The sequence below is a fragment of the Cydia strobilella genome, chromosome 4 (assembly GCF_947568885.1).
Source record: "Cydia strobilella chromosome 4, ilCydStro3.1, whole genome shotgun sequence".
Classification (NCBI taxonomy): Eukaryota; Metazoa; Arthropoda; class Insecta; order Lepidoptera; family Tortricidae; genus Cydia; species Cydia strobilella.
The window spans coordinates 4,333,095-4,351,740 of NC_086044.1; the positions used below are offsets into that span (position 1 = coordinate 4,333,095).

An 18,646-nucleotide genomic window follows, 5' to 3' on the forward strand; every position below is an offset into this window, starting at 1 on the left:
CCTATGCCACGCGCGGGCATATTTTACAAAATAGTGGGGTGATTTCGGGTCAGGGTTTTGGGAGGGACCTTTTTAAATCAGCGTTGTTGAGCATTTGTCTGGAAATGGACACGGTTTGTTAACACTCAGAGAGGAATGTTAAGGAAACAATAAACAGATACAGAATGGTGAAATTGGTTTTAAAAATGAGTATGTATGAATAGGTATCCTTAATAAAAGAATTTTCTTCTTCGTTAACTATCCTTTGAAGTACCTAGTTGTAACTAACTGTAAACAGTAAGCACTGCACCAATTATAATTATACGTAGTAAACAAAATTATTAAAGAATCGGTCAATAGCCATATTTCAACCACGTTTGAGCACAGCTACTGAGACCACCTGAGTACAGCTATATATATATATATATATATATATATATATATATATATATATAATACATAGGTATAAATTATGCAAATAATTTCAGAAAAAAAGTTTTTAAAATAACTTGTTATTGGACGAATACTCTTAATAGCTATTGACTATTTACAATCGCTTCAATTCGTCTCTTGTTTGAAGTTTGAATGCGTCTTGGCCGCAACTTCGACACAATATGATCCATCCATTAAATCATTAAACCATATCACATCAAAACTCAAAATCCAATAAGCCAACACAGCTGTGAGAGCGCCGCCATTTTGTTTTTATTCCAAGATGGCGCGTGTTTGCGCACGGCAAGATTGCGATTCCATTAGAACTGAGATAGGAGTGTTTACCCAGCGGCGAGTGATTCAATCATTGTTGCCGACGTTTACTTAAACGCTGGTTTTGTTAGTTGAATCAAAATTTTAGGTTATTTTGTTGAGGCTTACCTACAGAGAAGTAATTTGGCATAGGTACAGTCAATATCAAAAGTTTCTGACGAGGTCTTGACGCGCTTAAAATGATTAAGAAGTGAGGAACATTTTGTAAAATGCTGAATATACTCAATGCTTATTGTTCACCTGTCAAAGTTAGCCGAATGTCAGAAATCGGCTACTTTTTCTGCACTTTATTAGTGTCAATTTTAATTCGATTAAGCGCCACTCATCCCACTAACCCGCCCGTTAAACCGTTAACCCAGTGTCAAATTGTACTGGTAACTATGGTAACCCCAGGTTTAACCGGTTAGTGCGATGGTGCAAGTGGCGCTAAGTGAGTACTTACCTATTTTTCACAAGATATCACTTTCCTTCCTAGTTCCCTAAGTTTAAACCTTTTAAAAAATTAAACCTGAAAAAATGCATCGCCAACATTTCCTCCAAAAATCTCTAAGCAGGGATCGATAACATTTTTTCCCAGTCTACTAAATCCTATATCCGTGGTCATCCCCCCAGGTGGGGGGAGGGTCGTAAACCGGGATTCCGGCGAAATCCGCACTTCACTAGAGCGTGGTAATCACGTCTAGTGTGGATTTGTAGGTATAAACGAGCGGCTCTTTTTACCGACTGAGGATGGATGTGTTTTTCCCAGTTTCTTTACAATTTATTTAGTACATTTCTGACAATTTAATATCAAGTATAACAATAATTACTAGATATTATTTATTTTAGGTTTGACATTAGTTTTATTTGCTTTAACCATCGTTCTTGTTTCTAGATGTTTTGTTTTTTTATCGTTCATCGATTTATAACGTCTTATAAGATCGTGGACAGATCTCCATGGTAACGTTACGGCCTTTTCATCAATGTTTTCTTATGCCGTTATCACGCAAAATGATCGTCCGTAAACCGACTTTACAGACAACCATATTTTTAGAGTTTTGAATGATTCACGGTTAGTTGTTTCACCAACACCAACGAGTGTGAACGCGACCGGACCAACAAGTGTGAATGCGACCGTTGGTAACGTTGAAAGTGAACGCAGCCGACGCGCAAGAATGAGGGTAGACAGAGCGCTGTCTACACAACTTTGACACCCACCCGCTATCTTCAGTCACCCGTGAACATGATGCATGTAACTGCGTCGAAATATCGGGAGCTCACGAATAATACAAAAGGTAATCACGGTCTATATCCCGGTCAATATAAGTCTAGTGAACCATATTTTTTTCTGTTATATTTTGCACTGACATGTGTTTTTATATAAGTGGTCCGAATGGTGGTAAATTGGTAATGCGCATTTTATTATTATGATTTTTTTAAATTAGTGTTATTCTTAAAAATGAATTAATGTATATATAGATTAAGAACATATTAATTTGCATGTCACTATGCGACGAGGTAGTTGATTCCTATTCCTACTTATGTATAAAACTGTATGAACCTGCATGTATAAATAAATACACTATCTTATGCAAATATATGAATTATGAATTACGATAAAAGTTATAATCTTGCAATGATGGGTAACTATAGGAAAGTTAGGCATGTACTAATAAAAAAAAATTGCAATAGGCAGATTTTTTGCGACAGTAATGATGAAATAATAACAATATACCTACTTTAAGTAAGTATATGATTTTAATTCGTTCGTATTCGATATCGAGTTGTTAATTTTTTGTTAGTTATTTTTCAATTTCATTATCAAAAAAGTTAGGTTTCTAAGCGCCGCTTGCACCATTCCACGAACCCGGGGTGAACGGGATAAACTTGGAGTTACCATAGTTACCAGTACAATTTGACACTGGGTTAACGGTTAAACCGCTGAACCCCGGGTTAGTGGGATGGTGCAAGTGGCGCTTAGAAAATAAATGCTTAACTCTAGCTAAAGCCACCCGCTTCATGTCACGGTATGTACCTAAAATTGGGACCAAAAGCTTATAATTCTCATAGTTCCCAGCTTCTTGCGACAGCTTTCCCAAAACTTAAACCGTTTTACCAAAAACCGCAAGCAACACAGTTTACCGCATGTATTGCTGTTTCCAGGCAGCGCACGTTGCACTGCACTCCTCATCTCGCACCTGGCTAAGTGCACCCCCAATTCATCGGAAAAGTACCCTAGTTTCCACCAAGTTGCCGTGTTACACTGTGTACCTATATAATTAATTCAGTCTTAAAAACCAACCACCAAGCCGTCAAGCCAAGACTTAAAAAATGTTGACGTTCCCTGGCCGTCAGAAGGTGTCAACATTTTTTACAAGAATTAATATTTGTCATAGCGAATTACTTTAAAAAAAGGTATCGACAACATTTTTCCAGAAATAAACATCCTGGTGGTCACAACAACAAATGCATCCTAAACTGCCTACTTTAGGACCATTGCAACTCTCGGCCAAGATATCTAATCATATGGTCTCTATATCACAATGTCCACAATGGCTACTGTATGTAATTAATAAATGAAACCGGATGGAATTGGCATTTCACAGTGGAACCCTAATTTTCGAAATATAACAAAAAGGCGTTGAACTGTACAGTTTTGTATCGGTCATTTCATTTGTTAAAGACACGACTTCGCAATACCGTCTAGCCATTCACATTTCAAATTTAAAACCATTTCATTCTTTTTCATTTCACTTCAAAGTTCCATATTCAAAATTCAAAACGGTGCAAGCCAGTGTAGCCACAGCGTACCAAAGTACCTTGCATTATCTATGAACATGTAAATGTTACCTGAATTCACGGCGTCTCTCCCCAATTTGCTTCGCCGTTTTTTCTCTAAGTCCCTGAATAATTAAGTCTGGCAAGACCGCGGCTAAATTATTATTATGGCTGGCGGTTTTTTAAGCTGCTGCTTTGGCGTTGTCTATGGTCTGAAGGGAGGTTTTATGGGCTTTTTCTTATTGTTTCTTTATTGTCTTTTTGTAAGCCGCAACGGCAATCATTTGGTAGAAGGATTACAATTTTATTACAGATTTTGCAAAAAAATATTGTTGAAATATTTTATTAAGAAAAACTGTGGTTTATTTATTTTAATTTTTTTTAAAAGTTAAAATGTAACAAGTTACTTACATTGTGAATCTTAATCGTTTTCGATATTCTGATTTTGATTTTTACCGAGGTCAAAATGAAAATGAAATTGACAGAGTTGTCTTTTAGTATCATCATTAATCATCATATTTAGACTTTACGACTTATAATAGGAACTGTAGAGAAATACAGATATCGAAATAAATATTTTGGTTGCGGCCGATATCATAATCTTGTGATTTAAGGTAGGTATCTATCCTAACATTTTTTATACCATGTCGGTGGCAAACAAGCATACGGCCCGCCTTATGGTGAGCATGCAGTCACCGTAGCCTTTAAAAACCTATACATTCCTTTTTTGAAGAAGCTCGAAGCGTCCGCGGGAGAAACCATCCTAACATTTTCTTTACCCATTCAAACTAAAATCTACCTCGTCCTTTTAAAGCCTCTGCACTCCTCCTACATCCTCGGCCATATTTCGTGAAATCTTGCCACCGAAGCACTTTAAGTCGGAGCCATAATATATTTAATTCACGACCGCCCAAAGTACGTCCCCATAAAAATCCAGCGCCGTGATACTGTGCAGATGAGCCGCGCTGGGCCGGATTCGGTAATTATATTTGAATTATCTAACTTATAATAAACGCAGATTGGAAGATCAGGAAAAAGGTTGCGAAGCCCTGCTTGGAGATGTTTACAAGAAGCGAGAATTGGTGAAAGAGAAAAGTTAAGAAGCCCGGATTAGAGTTGCGTATTAGATATGAACATTATTAAAGAAAATATTATCTACTTATCGATCCCTGTGCTTAAAAGGAAGGTTGACTAAATCATTTGTTCGTAAAGAATTGTCCACTTATAAAACTTAACATACCTGTGCTAAATATTAATGTGGCAAATAATTTTAGAATTTAAAGAAATTTATTATTAATAATAACGCTATTGGGATACTAAGCAAGATCATTTTCATCTCTTTAGGGTTCCGTACCCAAAGGGTAAAAACGGGACCCTTTTACTAAGACTCCACTCCGTCTGTCTGTCTGTCTGTCCGTCTGACTGTCATCAGGCTATATCTCATGAACCGTGATAGCTAGACAGTTGACATTTTTACAGATGATGTATTTCTGTTGTCGCTATAACAATGAATACTAAAGAGTATGAAACCCTCGGTGGGCGAGTCCGACTCGCACTTGTCCGGTTTTTTTTGTATCGTAGGTAAGTCTAAAGTTGCAAATTCGTTTAATAGGCTAGACTAGACATAAATTATTGAAAGTCATAATGTAATGATTGTCATATTATCATTAGTCATAATAAACAATGAAAAAAAAAATGAAAAATGAAAAAAGTTTATTGTGCAAATTTGAGTATACAATAAATCACGGCCCTGTGTCCTGAGCTAGGAAACCCTGTGTTACAGGACCCAGTTTCGCTATACTAGTTTCTTAATCTAGGTATATATTGGTACAAATTGTACAGAGAGTTACTTTGAAACTTACAGATATGATATGTTATTATTTCTAAGCTGCGTGTGGGCGAGTGTTTGTTGGTATGTATGTGTATTTGTGTGTGTGTGTGTGTGTGTGTGTGTGTGTGTGTGTGTGTGTGTGTGTGTGTGTGTGTGTGTGTGTGTGTGTGTGTGTGTGTGTGTGTGTGTGTGTGTGTGTGTGTGTGTGTGTGTGTGTGTGTGTGTGTGTGTGTGTGTGTGTGTGTGTGTGTGTGTGTGTGTGTGTGTGCGTGTACAATACATTATGACTTAAAACTTTATGGGAAACAATAGACCCATTTCTAAGTCCGCCCAAAAAGAAATGATTACAGACTAGACCCCCACGATTGTGTAATAGTATTATAATAATTGGTTTTATTGCGAATCTCGCGTTACGGCCCGATAACGGCCTGCCTTAGTAATAATGTCGCTGTGATTATTTTATGGTGTACCTAATGACATTATTTTGCCATTTACGGATATTTATATTTAGTGGATGTTTAAAGTGCGCTTTAATAATCATACGCAATTACCTACCTACTTACCTATTATTGGAAACATAGTTTGATTAATTTTGTGCAATTAATAGTTTTGTTAATTATTGTATTTGTCTAATGTTTTGTTAAAAGTATGTATAAGTTCTTTATCAACTAGTCAATTAAATAGTCAATTACGTGGCCAAATGTTTGGCGACATTTTTCTATGTGATATATTTGACAGCCAAGGTACAGTCAGCATTAAAATCTTATATCTTCTATTTCTCTATATAATTTCATTCTCTGTGGCTAAAAAATAAGTGCATCTCCGTTGCCACGGAGGTTTTGGGATTATACTGAGCAATTACCATTATTATTACCATCCCTCCCATCTCCCATCCCATAGGACCAACCCAGAAATCGCAAAAAAAAAACTTGATTCATTTTCTATGGGAGGGTTTTTTTTTTTCGCGATTTCGTGGTTGGTCTTGATATTAAATATTAAATATCAGTATAATACCAAATCCTTCCTGGCAATGGGAATGCACTTATTTTTTAGCTACCCTGTATATAGAATAATTACACTATGACAGATACTTTGGAACGCGACTGTAGAGATATATCTCCATATTTTTGAAGCGTTGTTTCATCCGCTACGCGTAGGACATCCGCTGCGTCTTACTTAGGCGAACACTCGCGAACGCGAAGCAGCGCGGCGCGGCGCGGCGCGGCGGGCCCAAGGCGTTCGCGTTCGCAACGAGATCGCCCACTTAGGACACTTCTACAAGGTATCAAAATATTGATTCACCCCCCTCCGCGCCGCGCCACGCCGCGCCGCTTCGCGTTCGCGTGTTGTTCGCCTACGTAGTACACTGCGTAAATGTGCCCATAATAATAAAATGTATGTACGTGGGCGCTAACGATGGGCCTCATAAGAAGGCTCAAGGTCACGCAAAGGGCAATGGAGAGAGATATGCTCGGGGTTTCTCTGCGTGATAGAGTCAGAAATGATGATATCCGCAGTAGAACTAGGGTCACCGACATATCTCGCAGAATTGCAAACCTTAAGTGGCAGTGGGCGGGGCACATTGCTCGCAAAACTGATGGCCGGAGAAGGTTCTGGAGTGACGTCCGCGTACCGGAAGACGAACTGCCGGTAGGCCTCCAACGAGATGGAGCGACGACCTGGTGAAAGTCGCGGGAATTCGGTGGATGCGAGCGGCACAGGATCGGTCGGAGTTGCGAGTCTTGGGGGAGGCCTATGTCCAGCAGTGGACGTCTATCGGCTGACATGATGAAGCGTGTCTCACAAATTGGACCCAACCAAGCACAATGCGCTACAAACCAGCGCTGGTCTTCCGTAGGGCCCATAAATTGATCTTTATTTTAATAATCTTAAATTCTAAAAACAATTCATATTTTCCACATCGCATCACGTAACATCCTCAGTCCGGGCCTGGCCGGTTATCCGGACGGGAATCCCGGATTTACGGTTATCGCCGTCCGGGATGCGTTCAATCACAACCCGATATTAACGTTACTGCACACGTTTACGTTACGCCGCCGTTGATTTTTATCGTCCGGCGAAAATGGAACTGTGAACTTTGAAAAATGAATCGGTTAGATATGATTTTGAACTCGATAGACTGTATTTTTCATTGGATTGAAACAAAATTGTGTTGTAAAAGTTACATTAGGCTAATTTTATCGGACACTTTTTGACGAAGTATCTGTATATTTTACCTATAATGATATTTTTGGCGGTTTGGTAATCAACTAATCAGGGACCTCTATTGGAGAACCAAATGAACCACTTTGTCTTAAAAAAACGGTTACATATTGACCTAAAGCAGGGGTTGCTAAACGGGCAATGAACTGAGCACAACTAATGAACACAAAAATAAGAGTAAGAGCTTGTGAAGGTCATTCTGAACCCTTTTCCACTTAATATATATTTAGAGACCTAACCTACTTAGCTACTTCTGCTGCTGCTAAGGACTTATAACGCAGCGCTCCGTTAAAAAAAGTCTAAGGAAAAAACGTGCCTCGGAAATCAAGAAAAATTGATTCTCGGATAGCGCCTACACCTTTGGCCTATTCTCGGCTAGATGGCGTTGGCGGTTTCGTTTGTTATTTAACGATTTAGACCCATGTTCTTTCTCTGATATGTGTTAAAATTGTTAATCATTTTCATTTATTTAAGTGGGGCTCCCAGCCGCACCTAAATGTTTATTTTATTCTGTTTTTAGTACTTGTTGTTATTTTGGCAACAGAAATAGATCATCTTTGAAAATTTCAACTGTCTATGGTTCATGAAATACAGCCTGGTGACAGACAGACAGACAGTGGAGTGGATAATAGGGTCCCGTTTTTACCCTTTGGGTACGGAACCCTTAAAAAAAATACAACGCTTAAAGAACTACCTGTACCTACCGACAATACCTATCACTGCAATCCAAAAGTTACAAAAAATAAATCAATTTATACTTTTTATTGAAAAACACTTGAAAAATTAGTTGCAGCTGAAATGTAACAATTGTACCTACCTATAGCATAATATATGATCATTTACATTCTTTTGGATTCATAAGTAATATGTAGACAGTTAGGTACTTACTATTTTTATAGCGATTTTCAATAAAAAAACACATCAAGATTGTACCCTTTTTCTAATGCTACAAAAACAAATTATAGGTTCACAAGTAAAATATTTTGAACAGGGTATACCTAACTAGGGAACAAATCAAATTATTTTATTAAATATTACCGTAATCCAATAAAGTATTCGTATAGGAGGTAGGTGCAAGCATATATTTTGATTTTATACGAATTACCAATCTAGAGCAAAGTTGAAAAGCCTTTGTCACTGTCATGTCGTGATCTCTCAGGCACCTCAGCATACTTGTCTATCGATTCGATAGACAAGTTCTCGCCCGGGTTCCCCTCGGACAATTAAGAGCCACCCTCGCAATATCGCCGTCATTGCGCGGAGGTCGCGGAGAACCGGCGGACAGACAAATGATCTGTTTAATCGATGAAAGAGCCTGAGTAGGTATACCCTATAAACTGAAATGAATTTGAATTTGAATTTGAATTGAATTTATTTATTTACATTTATAAGCATTACAGTTTAACCAAATCGCTTATAAACTAGCTATTACAAACTACGGTAGCATTTACAAAAATAAATACACACATTGAAACACAATTAATTATTTACAAAAATAGTACATACATATAGGGTTATTGAAATAGACATACACTAAAGAAAAAGTGACCAAGTCCACCGGTGATCGAGACGGGAATCGAACTCGCGTCTTCAGCTTACGCGGCTAACGTCCTGACCACTAGATCACCGGCCACGGCGGTACCCGTCCCAAATTCTCTGGTGTATGCTTTTTTTGAAAGCTAACCCTTTGACCAACTCTAAGGGCGAGCAGTACGTGCTTGCACCTCCTATACGAATCCTTTACTGAATTACGGTGATATTTAATAAAATAATTTGATTTGTTCCCTAGCTTGGTATACCCTGATCAAAATATTTTACTTGTGAACTTATACCTATTTTTTATCATTAGAAAAAGGGTACAATCTTGATGTGTTTTTTATTGAAAATTGCTATAAAAAATAGTAAGTACCTAACTACCTACATATTAATTATGACTCCAAAAAAATGTACATGATCATATATTATGCTATAGGTAGGTACAATTGTTAAATTTTAGCTGCAACTTACTTTTCAAGTGTTTTTCAATAAAAAGACCCATCATTCGGACTTTGTTGTTGATTTTTGACCGAATACTTGGTTTCTCATGGGCGGCACTATCATTTAGAGCCTCAATCAAACAAACAAAACCAAGTATTTGGGTAAAAATCAACAAAAAAGTCCGAATGATTGACTACTAGTACCTACTCTGAGATAAAGATCGTCTTATTGAAAAAAATATTTTTTTCTGAATGACATGAGTTTAGATGTAAAGCTTTGATTAGAAATAATAGGTAAGATACTAAATTATAGTTATAGTACAAAATTGTATTTTTTTTCGTAGGTTGTTACGTTTTTATAAGAATTTCCGCGAGGTAATAAAAAAGACGATTTTCATGATATTTTTTTAATACTTCCAGTTAATTTTGAAACAATGTCAAGTAATGCAGAAGAATAAACAAAGGTCCAATATAATTGATCTAAAGTTATAGTTTTCCCCTAATTTTCATTTTCCTGTTCATTAAATTTTTCATCTTAGTAAATACTTAATAGTCGTTAGTTTGGTATGGTGCCTATACCTACCAGACCTGCTAAGGAAATCATTAGAGAATCTCAAATAAAATAAAATAAATATTTACATCTAACTAAAATAAAATGCAGACGATTTGTATGGGGTTACGGCTTTCAAATAAGAGCAGCCAAGATTTTACGCCAGCGTAAGTCCTTACGTTTTACGCCTTACGTCTTGTAAAGCGGGTAAAGCGTCCGCTGCTGAGAGTTGAGAGTTTAAACAGCTGTTTAGGCTGTTAACGTGCTGTTACTACATTTTTATTGTTTCGAGAATTGTGCTGAGGATTTCAGAAGTTTTGGTGTAAGTAAGTACTTACATCAAAACTTCTGCACTCAAGTTCAAGTTAAAATAAATTTGTAGGTATGGATGACGCAAGGGACAATCATTTTGACGTAAGTGACAAAAAAAAAACATCCAAATATGTTGGAAAACATGAAAACAGTCGATTCTTTATATTATTCTGTTTTAATTATCGTAGGTAGTTTTAATTTAAATGAAAAGTTTGAAATTTTTCATACATACGTATTTTGTTTTTGTAAAATATAATACATAAACAAATATAATAATAAAACAGCACTACTTATTGGTTTATAGTCAGTAAATAGAAAGATAAAACCTGATGTAGTATCAAAATTTTACAAACAAAGAAAAAATTGTGTACCCAATATACTTGACTGAAACACACTTTAAACAAAAACTCACAAAATACTCCCTCAAACATCTGGCAGTAAAAATCTGTAGCCGTATTGCGAAGACGGCAGCTAACGAGCGGGCCTGCGCTGATTTCCAATTCAAAGGAAAATTGCGATCCATAACGGCAGTGGGGGGGTTAATCCCCCCTCGGTTGCTACGCGACGCGGGGAGGAGTCGCGCTAAAATCACGGCCAATAGTACGACGGGTATAAATTGCTCCCGTATCGCGACACTCGCGCGCGAGCGGGAGGTGTACACGGGTTATAGCGCTCTCTCTCTAATGAACTGGGTTTCACCACTACCCTTGATTGACGTCGGCCCTTTTCTGGTCGATACGGCCGTGATTTGTGTAGGTAATTACCTACTGCAGTTGACACGGCATTGGTCCGCGCTGTTTACGGCTCGTTATGTACTAAGTTCTATTGTTTTGAAGTCGTATATAAAGTTGCGTGGCGGCTAACAGAGTTAATTTGTTCTTTTGAATAAAAATATTGGAGCAAAGAATAGATTTATTGTTTGCTTTAGGTATAGGACGGTTCAAAAAGTACATAATATGATTAAATATTTACTTACACCTACATATTTTTTTATGAAATAATGTACATACTTATTATTAATAAAGAGTTGAATAAATGTGTGATTGAATGTGATTATGCAATTATTTTTAACATGTTCATAAATGCTTAATATGGGATACGTATAAAATAAATTGTTATATACCTACAACCGCAATTATACTTATTTTTTAAGGTTTAAAAAAAACCTTAATTAAAATATATTAGGTATATGTCCATTTATTTATGCAAAATGTTATCAAACACCTAGTACCAATTTATAGTTATTCCATAGAAACCATATCCCGTTTATTAACAACACATTGCGGCAAACAATTAAATTAATAGCGTTCGTAAACAATTAAACAAAAGACGCTCTGCACGACGCCATATTAAATTCCTATCCACACTTGAATCACGATACACATAAAGTTTTAATGCGTTCACACCAACAGGCGCCAAACAAAACTAGCTCTTAACTCAACCCAATAAGATCCTCGCTCGAGATCTTTCTAGAAAACGTCACATCAGCTATACATTTTATAAGTCCAGGGTTGAATCAGAAATGCTGGGCTGGGCAGAGATTACGCGGACGTGTATACGCGAACGCGGTGACCGGGTACCCGGGTCCGGGTATGCGAGTATTGCGGGCCTGCAAGTCCACGTAGGCGATCGATAGGATTATTTGCGGAATCGGGTCGGATTAGGTTTTAATGGAGCAGCGGGTTATTTTTGCGGACGTGCTGCCATGTAAGATGAAGGCAGAAAGTCCTATTAAGTTTTCGGAGTTAAAAAATAGTAACAGTTTTTTATCATAGGTACTGAGTGAAGTATTACTATTGCTCTTCAACCTTTAAATACAAAAAGGGGGTTATAGATATGGGTGTTTAACGAATCAAACTAATAAATACTACCATACTATACCTATCCGTTTCAATTTTATACTGGTATTTTAAAGCGGGTCCAGCGATGAACTTGCGATGCAAAATGATTTTTACTAATATTAGTTTGTTAGGTATGTTTCCTCTACAGGAAAATTATAATTTAAATTAAAAATAAATAAAAATAAATAGTTAAGTGAATATCATTTAGGTAGACGTCTAGATTACTTTAGATATAGGTACGGTACTTATTTAAAGTAAAGAGTCCCATTTACTTTACAGACATACATGCCTAATTTTGTATCTATTACCGAAAATAATCCATCAGAAACACTTATAATAAACCTTATTCTCATTGTTAACAGGCGAGAAACCCCACAAATGCCAAGTATGCGGCAAAGCGTTCAGCCAGAGCTCCAACCTCATCACGCACTCACGAAAGCACACCGGCTTCAAGCCCTTCGCGTGCGATCTTTGCGGGCGGGCGTTTCAACGAAAAGTCGACTTGCGTAGACACAGGGAGACGCAACACGCCGACCTCAGACACGTGCCCCATACTGATGTGCATGGTATGCATGCGGAGATGCTACCCGAACATAGAATAGGTAAGCGGTAAAGTGGCTTTATGTATAGTGGTTGTTATAATTATTATGTGAATAGCGTGATATAGAACATTCCAAATTCAACACAAGGGATTTAAGCCATTCGCGTGCGATTTTTGCGCACTTGGATTTTTGTGGAAGGTGAACTTGTGTAGACACAGGGGGCTGTGTAGGCATCAAAAGAGTTGTGCACGTTGATGGAGTCATTTTAACTATCTCCATCCTACGCCTCCGCTGTCTGTCCCATAACGACGTATAATTTTCAAATCAAACACTCTATGGCCTCCGTAATATAACCTTTCAATCAACCAAGTAGCCAAACAACTAAACAAACCGTTTCTTCCAGCAGACCTTCACCCGCCGCACCCCGAGATGCGGCAGCACCCCGACTTCAGACCGCCACACGCGCCCGCGCCGCTCCAGCCGCTCGCCTCCTGAACGACGACCGCCTTCGCGCCGCCCAGCTGGCGCTGAGGCAATCGCAAACCTGTAGCCATCTGCACAGAGTCTAAAATACAGCAACAGTGATTCTAGACTATTAAAGTCTCTCGTAACAACTGGCGCTGAGACAATAGCGACTATGTGGCGATCACTATAGAGTCTGAAATGGAACAACGTGATTTTTAGAGACTATTGATATGTCTTTTTTGGATCTACGTCCGAAAAGTGATACTGAGGCAATTTCAACCCTGTGACCTTACAACATTTTACTACGTTTTATTTTTCACTATACCTTAATATTTAACGCTTACCGTACAGTACAGTACATTTAGTAAAGATTTTCCAAAGATTACTTAAATATAATTAATTAATTAACAATGTCTAATAACCTGATACCTACACGCTACGGTCATCCAAAGATTAGTTTAAGGCATTTAACTTAGTTGTGGCAAGTTTAATGTACAAATTCTCATATTTAAACTGTGCTAATTTATAATTTTATTTAGATTGAAGTAGATTATGTTTAACGACTTAAAAAAAGTAAAACTAAACGTCGTAAGGGACAAATTAAATTGTCCTACGTCTGGAGTCTGGACCTACAAAATATTGTTAAAAACTGCTGTTTATAATGTTTAGCTGATTTTAGGATAAAATATATATTGTGAAGGCTTCGTGCATGTGAGTTTTTGATCTCCTTTTAATAAATATTGTAAAATGCGAATAAAATGTTTAAGTAGACTGATAATATGCCATTCCAAATATTATGCTCTGAGAATGTTGTTTTTGATTTTTGACTTAGTTTTAAATAAATTCCGAATAAGTCATTCCAGTTGAGTTACTTGCTTACTATAACCCAGTTATTGTTGTGCTTTGTCTACTACAAGACGAGGAGATAAAAATAATTCACAGAAAACTTGAAAAAAAAACCAAGATATTCGTACGTAAATAGTTTTCAAAACTCTCGGCAACAACATACCTACAAATTTTCTTTTTTTGTTATATTGTGATCTTCACAGAAATAATTTTATTTCAAATAATGCGATTACAGAATACTTTAATTCGAAATCCAGTACCTATACAGTTCCTTATTTACTTTAAAATTGCTCCTCAGAGACCAAATTCATTTTATTTTATTTAAACAGCAAATACTCACATATCACTATATTTGATATAGTATCGTTTAGTTGTAAAAATGAAAGTTATTTGTTGCAGCGTTGTAAATATTTCAAATTATTATGCTAAGTATATTGAATGTACAAAATGTTGCCTATTTTTATAGCTTTAGTTACATTTTAAAGCACTAGGTTAATATAATTCCATCAATTATTCATTGTAAAGATATAAACTATATTACCGTTTTGTTCTCATTAATTAGGTACACCGAATGATGTATGCACGTGCACGAAATAATAGTTTAGTAAAATAATTTCTAAACCTAAGACAGAAATTAATTTACAGTAGATATTACAAACAAAGTGGCGGTAAAGTGTGTCGTTATTAGAGAAAAGGGACGTTAAAGTAAAAGACGCGTCGTCATTATTATTTAACGACGCTTCAATAACACGCCAGTCACGCCACACTAGGGTTCCTTTTCCCTGATATTTTCAAAAAATATGGTTTACGGGACCGGGACCGGGATATAGACCGTGATTACCTTTTGTATTATTTATCCCGGGGTCTATATCCCGGTCAATATAAGTCTAGTGAAACTAACCGTGAATCATTCAAAATTCTAAATATGGTTTAGTTATGGCTATAATTGTAAAGTATAAGTATAAACTTTGCACGGAAGCTTTATCGTCAGAGAATGTTTGGAAAATATATTAAAAAGCTGTGAATAGTGCTTTTTAGCTGCAATATTACCTACAGTTTTTTCATTCATTCTCTCAGTGAAATCCTTAATGCCAAAGACAAAATAGGAAAAATGTAAATAGGCAATACGAGTAATATAAAATAATTTCATATATTTAATTATGTTTATAACATTGAGGTGTTACTAGACTTATATTGACCGGGATATAGACCGTGATTATAAGTCTAGTGAAACTAACCGTGAATCATTCAAAACTCTCAGTGAGGTGATAGTTTAAATACAGTATGTACCAACGTAACTGCAAAATAAAGATGTTGTAAGTGACATTTAACCTTTTCGTATGTGTGTATGGTGTCCAAAAATCGTGGGTCCAAACCTCGGTTGTGATGAGCAGAAATTCTCGAAAAAATGCAAACAGATGACTAAAAATTTTGTCTGGACCCTTACCATACACAGAAAAGGCTAAAAGGTGCTTTATATTGAAGCAGATATTTCTAGGTCATATTTGAACTCACCAAGTAAGTCTCAAGTGAAATTTAATATGTTTTGAAATTTAAATGTTTGTATAATTGTATTTTTTTCTATTCAAATCAGGCAACAAATACCAGAAAATATAAAATATTAGAAATACCTTACAGACTAACATATTTATGCATTTTATAAACTAAACACTACTAAGACGACAAAACGGCGTGATTCCATTGAATCGTCTGGTTTTGTATCGGATTCGGCAGTTTGCACCGGAACCTACGAAACATGACACTCTTCGTCACATTTTAAAATAAGTGTCGATGTTTTCACATAATTCCTTAATGTTAATATTAATTGTATATATTGTAACATATAGTTAAGTACGTATAAACGGATCCAAAGACAAACGTGCAATCCTATGTCGTAATATAATAACGAAAGTGTTAAATACGAGTCACTTCAATAAAAGATGATGTTTATGAAGTTGTTTTCTTTGTATCACACTATCCGCAGCTCTTAAGTTTACCTGGGTATACGTAGTATTACATTACCCAAGCCTTTTGGGTAAAGCCGGAAAATTAAATCAACTTAAATTTGTAGGTATTCGGCGTTTACCCGTATACATCTAGGTCTACTCAACACTGGGAGGGTAATATCAGAAGTGATGATGCAACACCTAACATTACCCAGCCAGTGTTGGGAAGACCTATAGATGTGTACGGGTAAACGCCGAATATAGATGAATGCTGTTTAAATTTTCGGACTTTACCCAATGGGCTCGGGGAATATTAGTTATACCAGGGTAAACTTCAGTTTAATTAACCTTCTAACATTACCTGTAACATCAAAATATATCCAATATATCCCGCCCCAGGGCTTACGCTTTCATTGCCAAATGTCATCAAAATCACTTCAGTAGTTTACCCGTGAGAAGGTAACAGAGAAGAGTTACTTTCTGATTTATACTATCTGCTCCCTTCGGTGCTAAATATCTACACCCAGTTTATACTTACATATTTATTTTGACCAACCACAGCATTAAAAACCAGCTCAACTAGATTGATATAGGTAGGATTAGCATAATACTTGATTACGAAACATGAGATTAAAGTTTTTAAAACGTGGAAGGGGATTTTAAGTATATACTTAAGGAACCTTACCACTAGTTCTTGGTAAACGGTACAGCGGTGAAGTATTGCCTAAGTATGAAAGCTCAGGAAAACACGACAAAACTTGTCATAGGCGCCAGTACGTAAGACGATGATTCATTATAATAAACAAAAATGCGATGATACGCTTTACAGTAGGGTAGGGGTTCAAATGGATATTCCATTTAACCCATTCAGCGCTAATTACGACACATTGTCGTTTCACTTTTACCAAAGATTAATTGAGTCTATTATCTTTGCCTCTAGCAGTTTCAAAACAAACGGGGATCCCATCATGTTACCGGCTCAGCAGTGAACTGTTGAAGCAAATAAAATCTGTATAAGAGCTTTCTCGTGCCTTTAGTAGGTACTTACGGATACTCGTAGAAATCCAGTAGCATTTTAAAAGCCGTTTTTACGTAAAATCCCCCGTCAAAGCAAACTGTTTGTAATTAAATTTAAAAACACGTTCGATATCACATATCACATATTTATCTTATACAAGGCCCATAATTTCAAATACCTTATATGGGCGGCTAACAGATTAGGGCTTGTGCACAAATGACGCAAGGTTTTTTCGGCTACTTTTTGCGCCCTCCCCTTTGGTGATATGCGGTGACATTCTTGACTACCCCCTCCCCTTCGCCACTTCGTAAAAGTATATACTCATGTGGTAGATATTTTTTCTTAGTTTCGTTCACTTTCGAAAAATACACGTGAGGTCTCCTTGTACCAAACCCCTACCCCCTCCCCCTCCCGCAACGTGATCTGTTGTGATTTTTTCGTGACCCCCCTTCCCTATCGAACCTCGCGTGATTTGTTCACAAGCCAAGGTATCATATCGTATAGTCTAAATTAAGTAATTATTTGTCAGATAAATACATATCTAAGGCACAGAATAAGTAATAGTCTAAGGTTAACTAAGAATAGATTCACGCTTTATGTAAAAATCTCGTTCCAAGCGCCTGACAAAATTTTAACGATTGTATCACAAACATGTATGATTTGCATTTTGCAATAATGATTATGCCTTTACTACCGACGAAGTAAGAGCAATATATTTTTTGATTGTATGTATGTATGGATATAGCGCCATTTAAAATCGTAAACTGACTATACGGAACGGAATTCCAACTTCAACGTAGTACAATCTGTAGAGTATGTTTAGTTTGTCTTTGACTTTTATGTTCTTGTGTCTATGACCAGAGCAATGGAGCTTTTATTTCTTGTTTTAATTGAGATTTATCTAAAGTGTTCGAAATGGCAAGGGAATGTAATGTTCGATTCAACAAAAAAAGCTCCATTGCTCTGGTCATAGACACAAGAACATAAAAGTCAAAGACAAACTAAACATACTCTACACAATCAGAATCAATAGTAGCGGATGAAACAACCCACCAAAAGTCTACCACGCTCGAATACTATATATCTCTATAGTTCGCATTCAAAAGTATTTATCACAGTCTAAAGGGGCCCACTGACTATCAGTCCGCCGGACGATATCGGGCTGTCAGTTTTTCGGAACTGTCAAATTTTTGTTCTAACTGACAGGCCGATATCGTCCGGCGGACTGATAGTCAGTGGGCCCCTTAATTATTCTATATTAAGAGACATCACTTTTTGTTATTAGAGACTAGCTTTTGCCCGCGACTTCGTCTGCGTGGAATTAGTAATTTGGGTACTAAATTCTTAAACAAATCTGTTTTTTAATATATCCTTTTTTCACCCCCAAATTGGTCCAATACATTTCCACCCCATTTTTTACACCCTTAAGGGATGATTTCGGGGATAAAATTATTCTATATCCTATCCCACAGCTCAAACTATCCCCATACCAAGTTTCATCTAAATCAGTTCAGCGGTTATTGATTCCCCATACAAATTTCCACCCCCCTTTTCACCCCCTTGAGGGGTGAGTTCTGGGATAAAAAGTATCCTAT

The 18,646-nt window shown here is 36.8% G+C and overlaps 1 protein-coding gene across 2 annotated transcripts in view; it reads left to right on the forward strand.

Annotated features, from left to right (window-relative positions):
• Positions 1–16,037, forward strand: part of LOC134740469 (zinc finger protein Gfi-1b) — a 97,520-nt gene extending 81,483 nt beyond the window's left edge. For both annotated transcript variants that reach the window (XM_063672927.1, XM_063672928.1), the window contains exons 5-6: positions 12,597–12,836; positions 13,183–16,037. In XM_063672927.1, the coding sequence (XP_063528997.1) occupies positions 12,597–12,836; positions 13,183–13,271 (329 nt within the window). In that variant the 3' untranslated portion in view covers positions 13,272–16,037. The remainder of the gene's footprint in view (positions 1–12,596; positions 12,837–13,182) is intronic.
• The last annotated feature ends 2,609 nt before the right edge of the window (positions 16,038–18,646 follow it).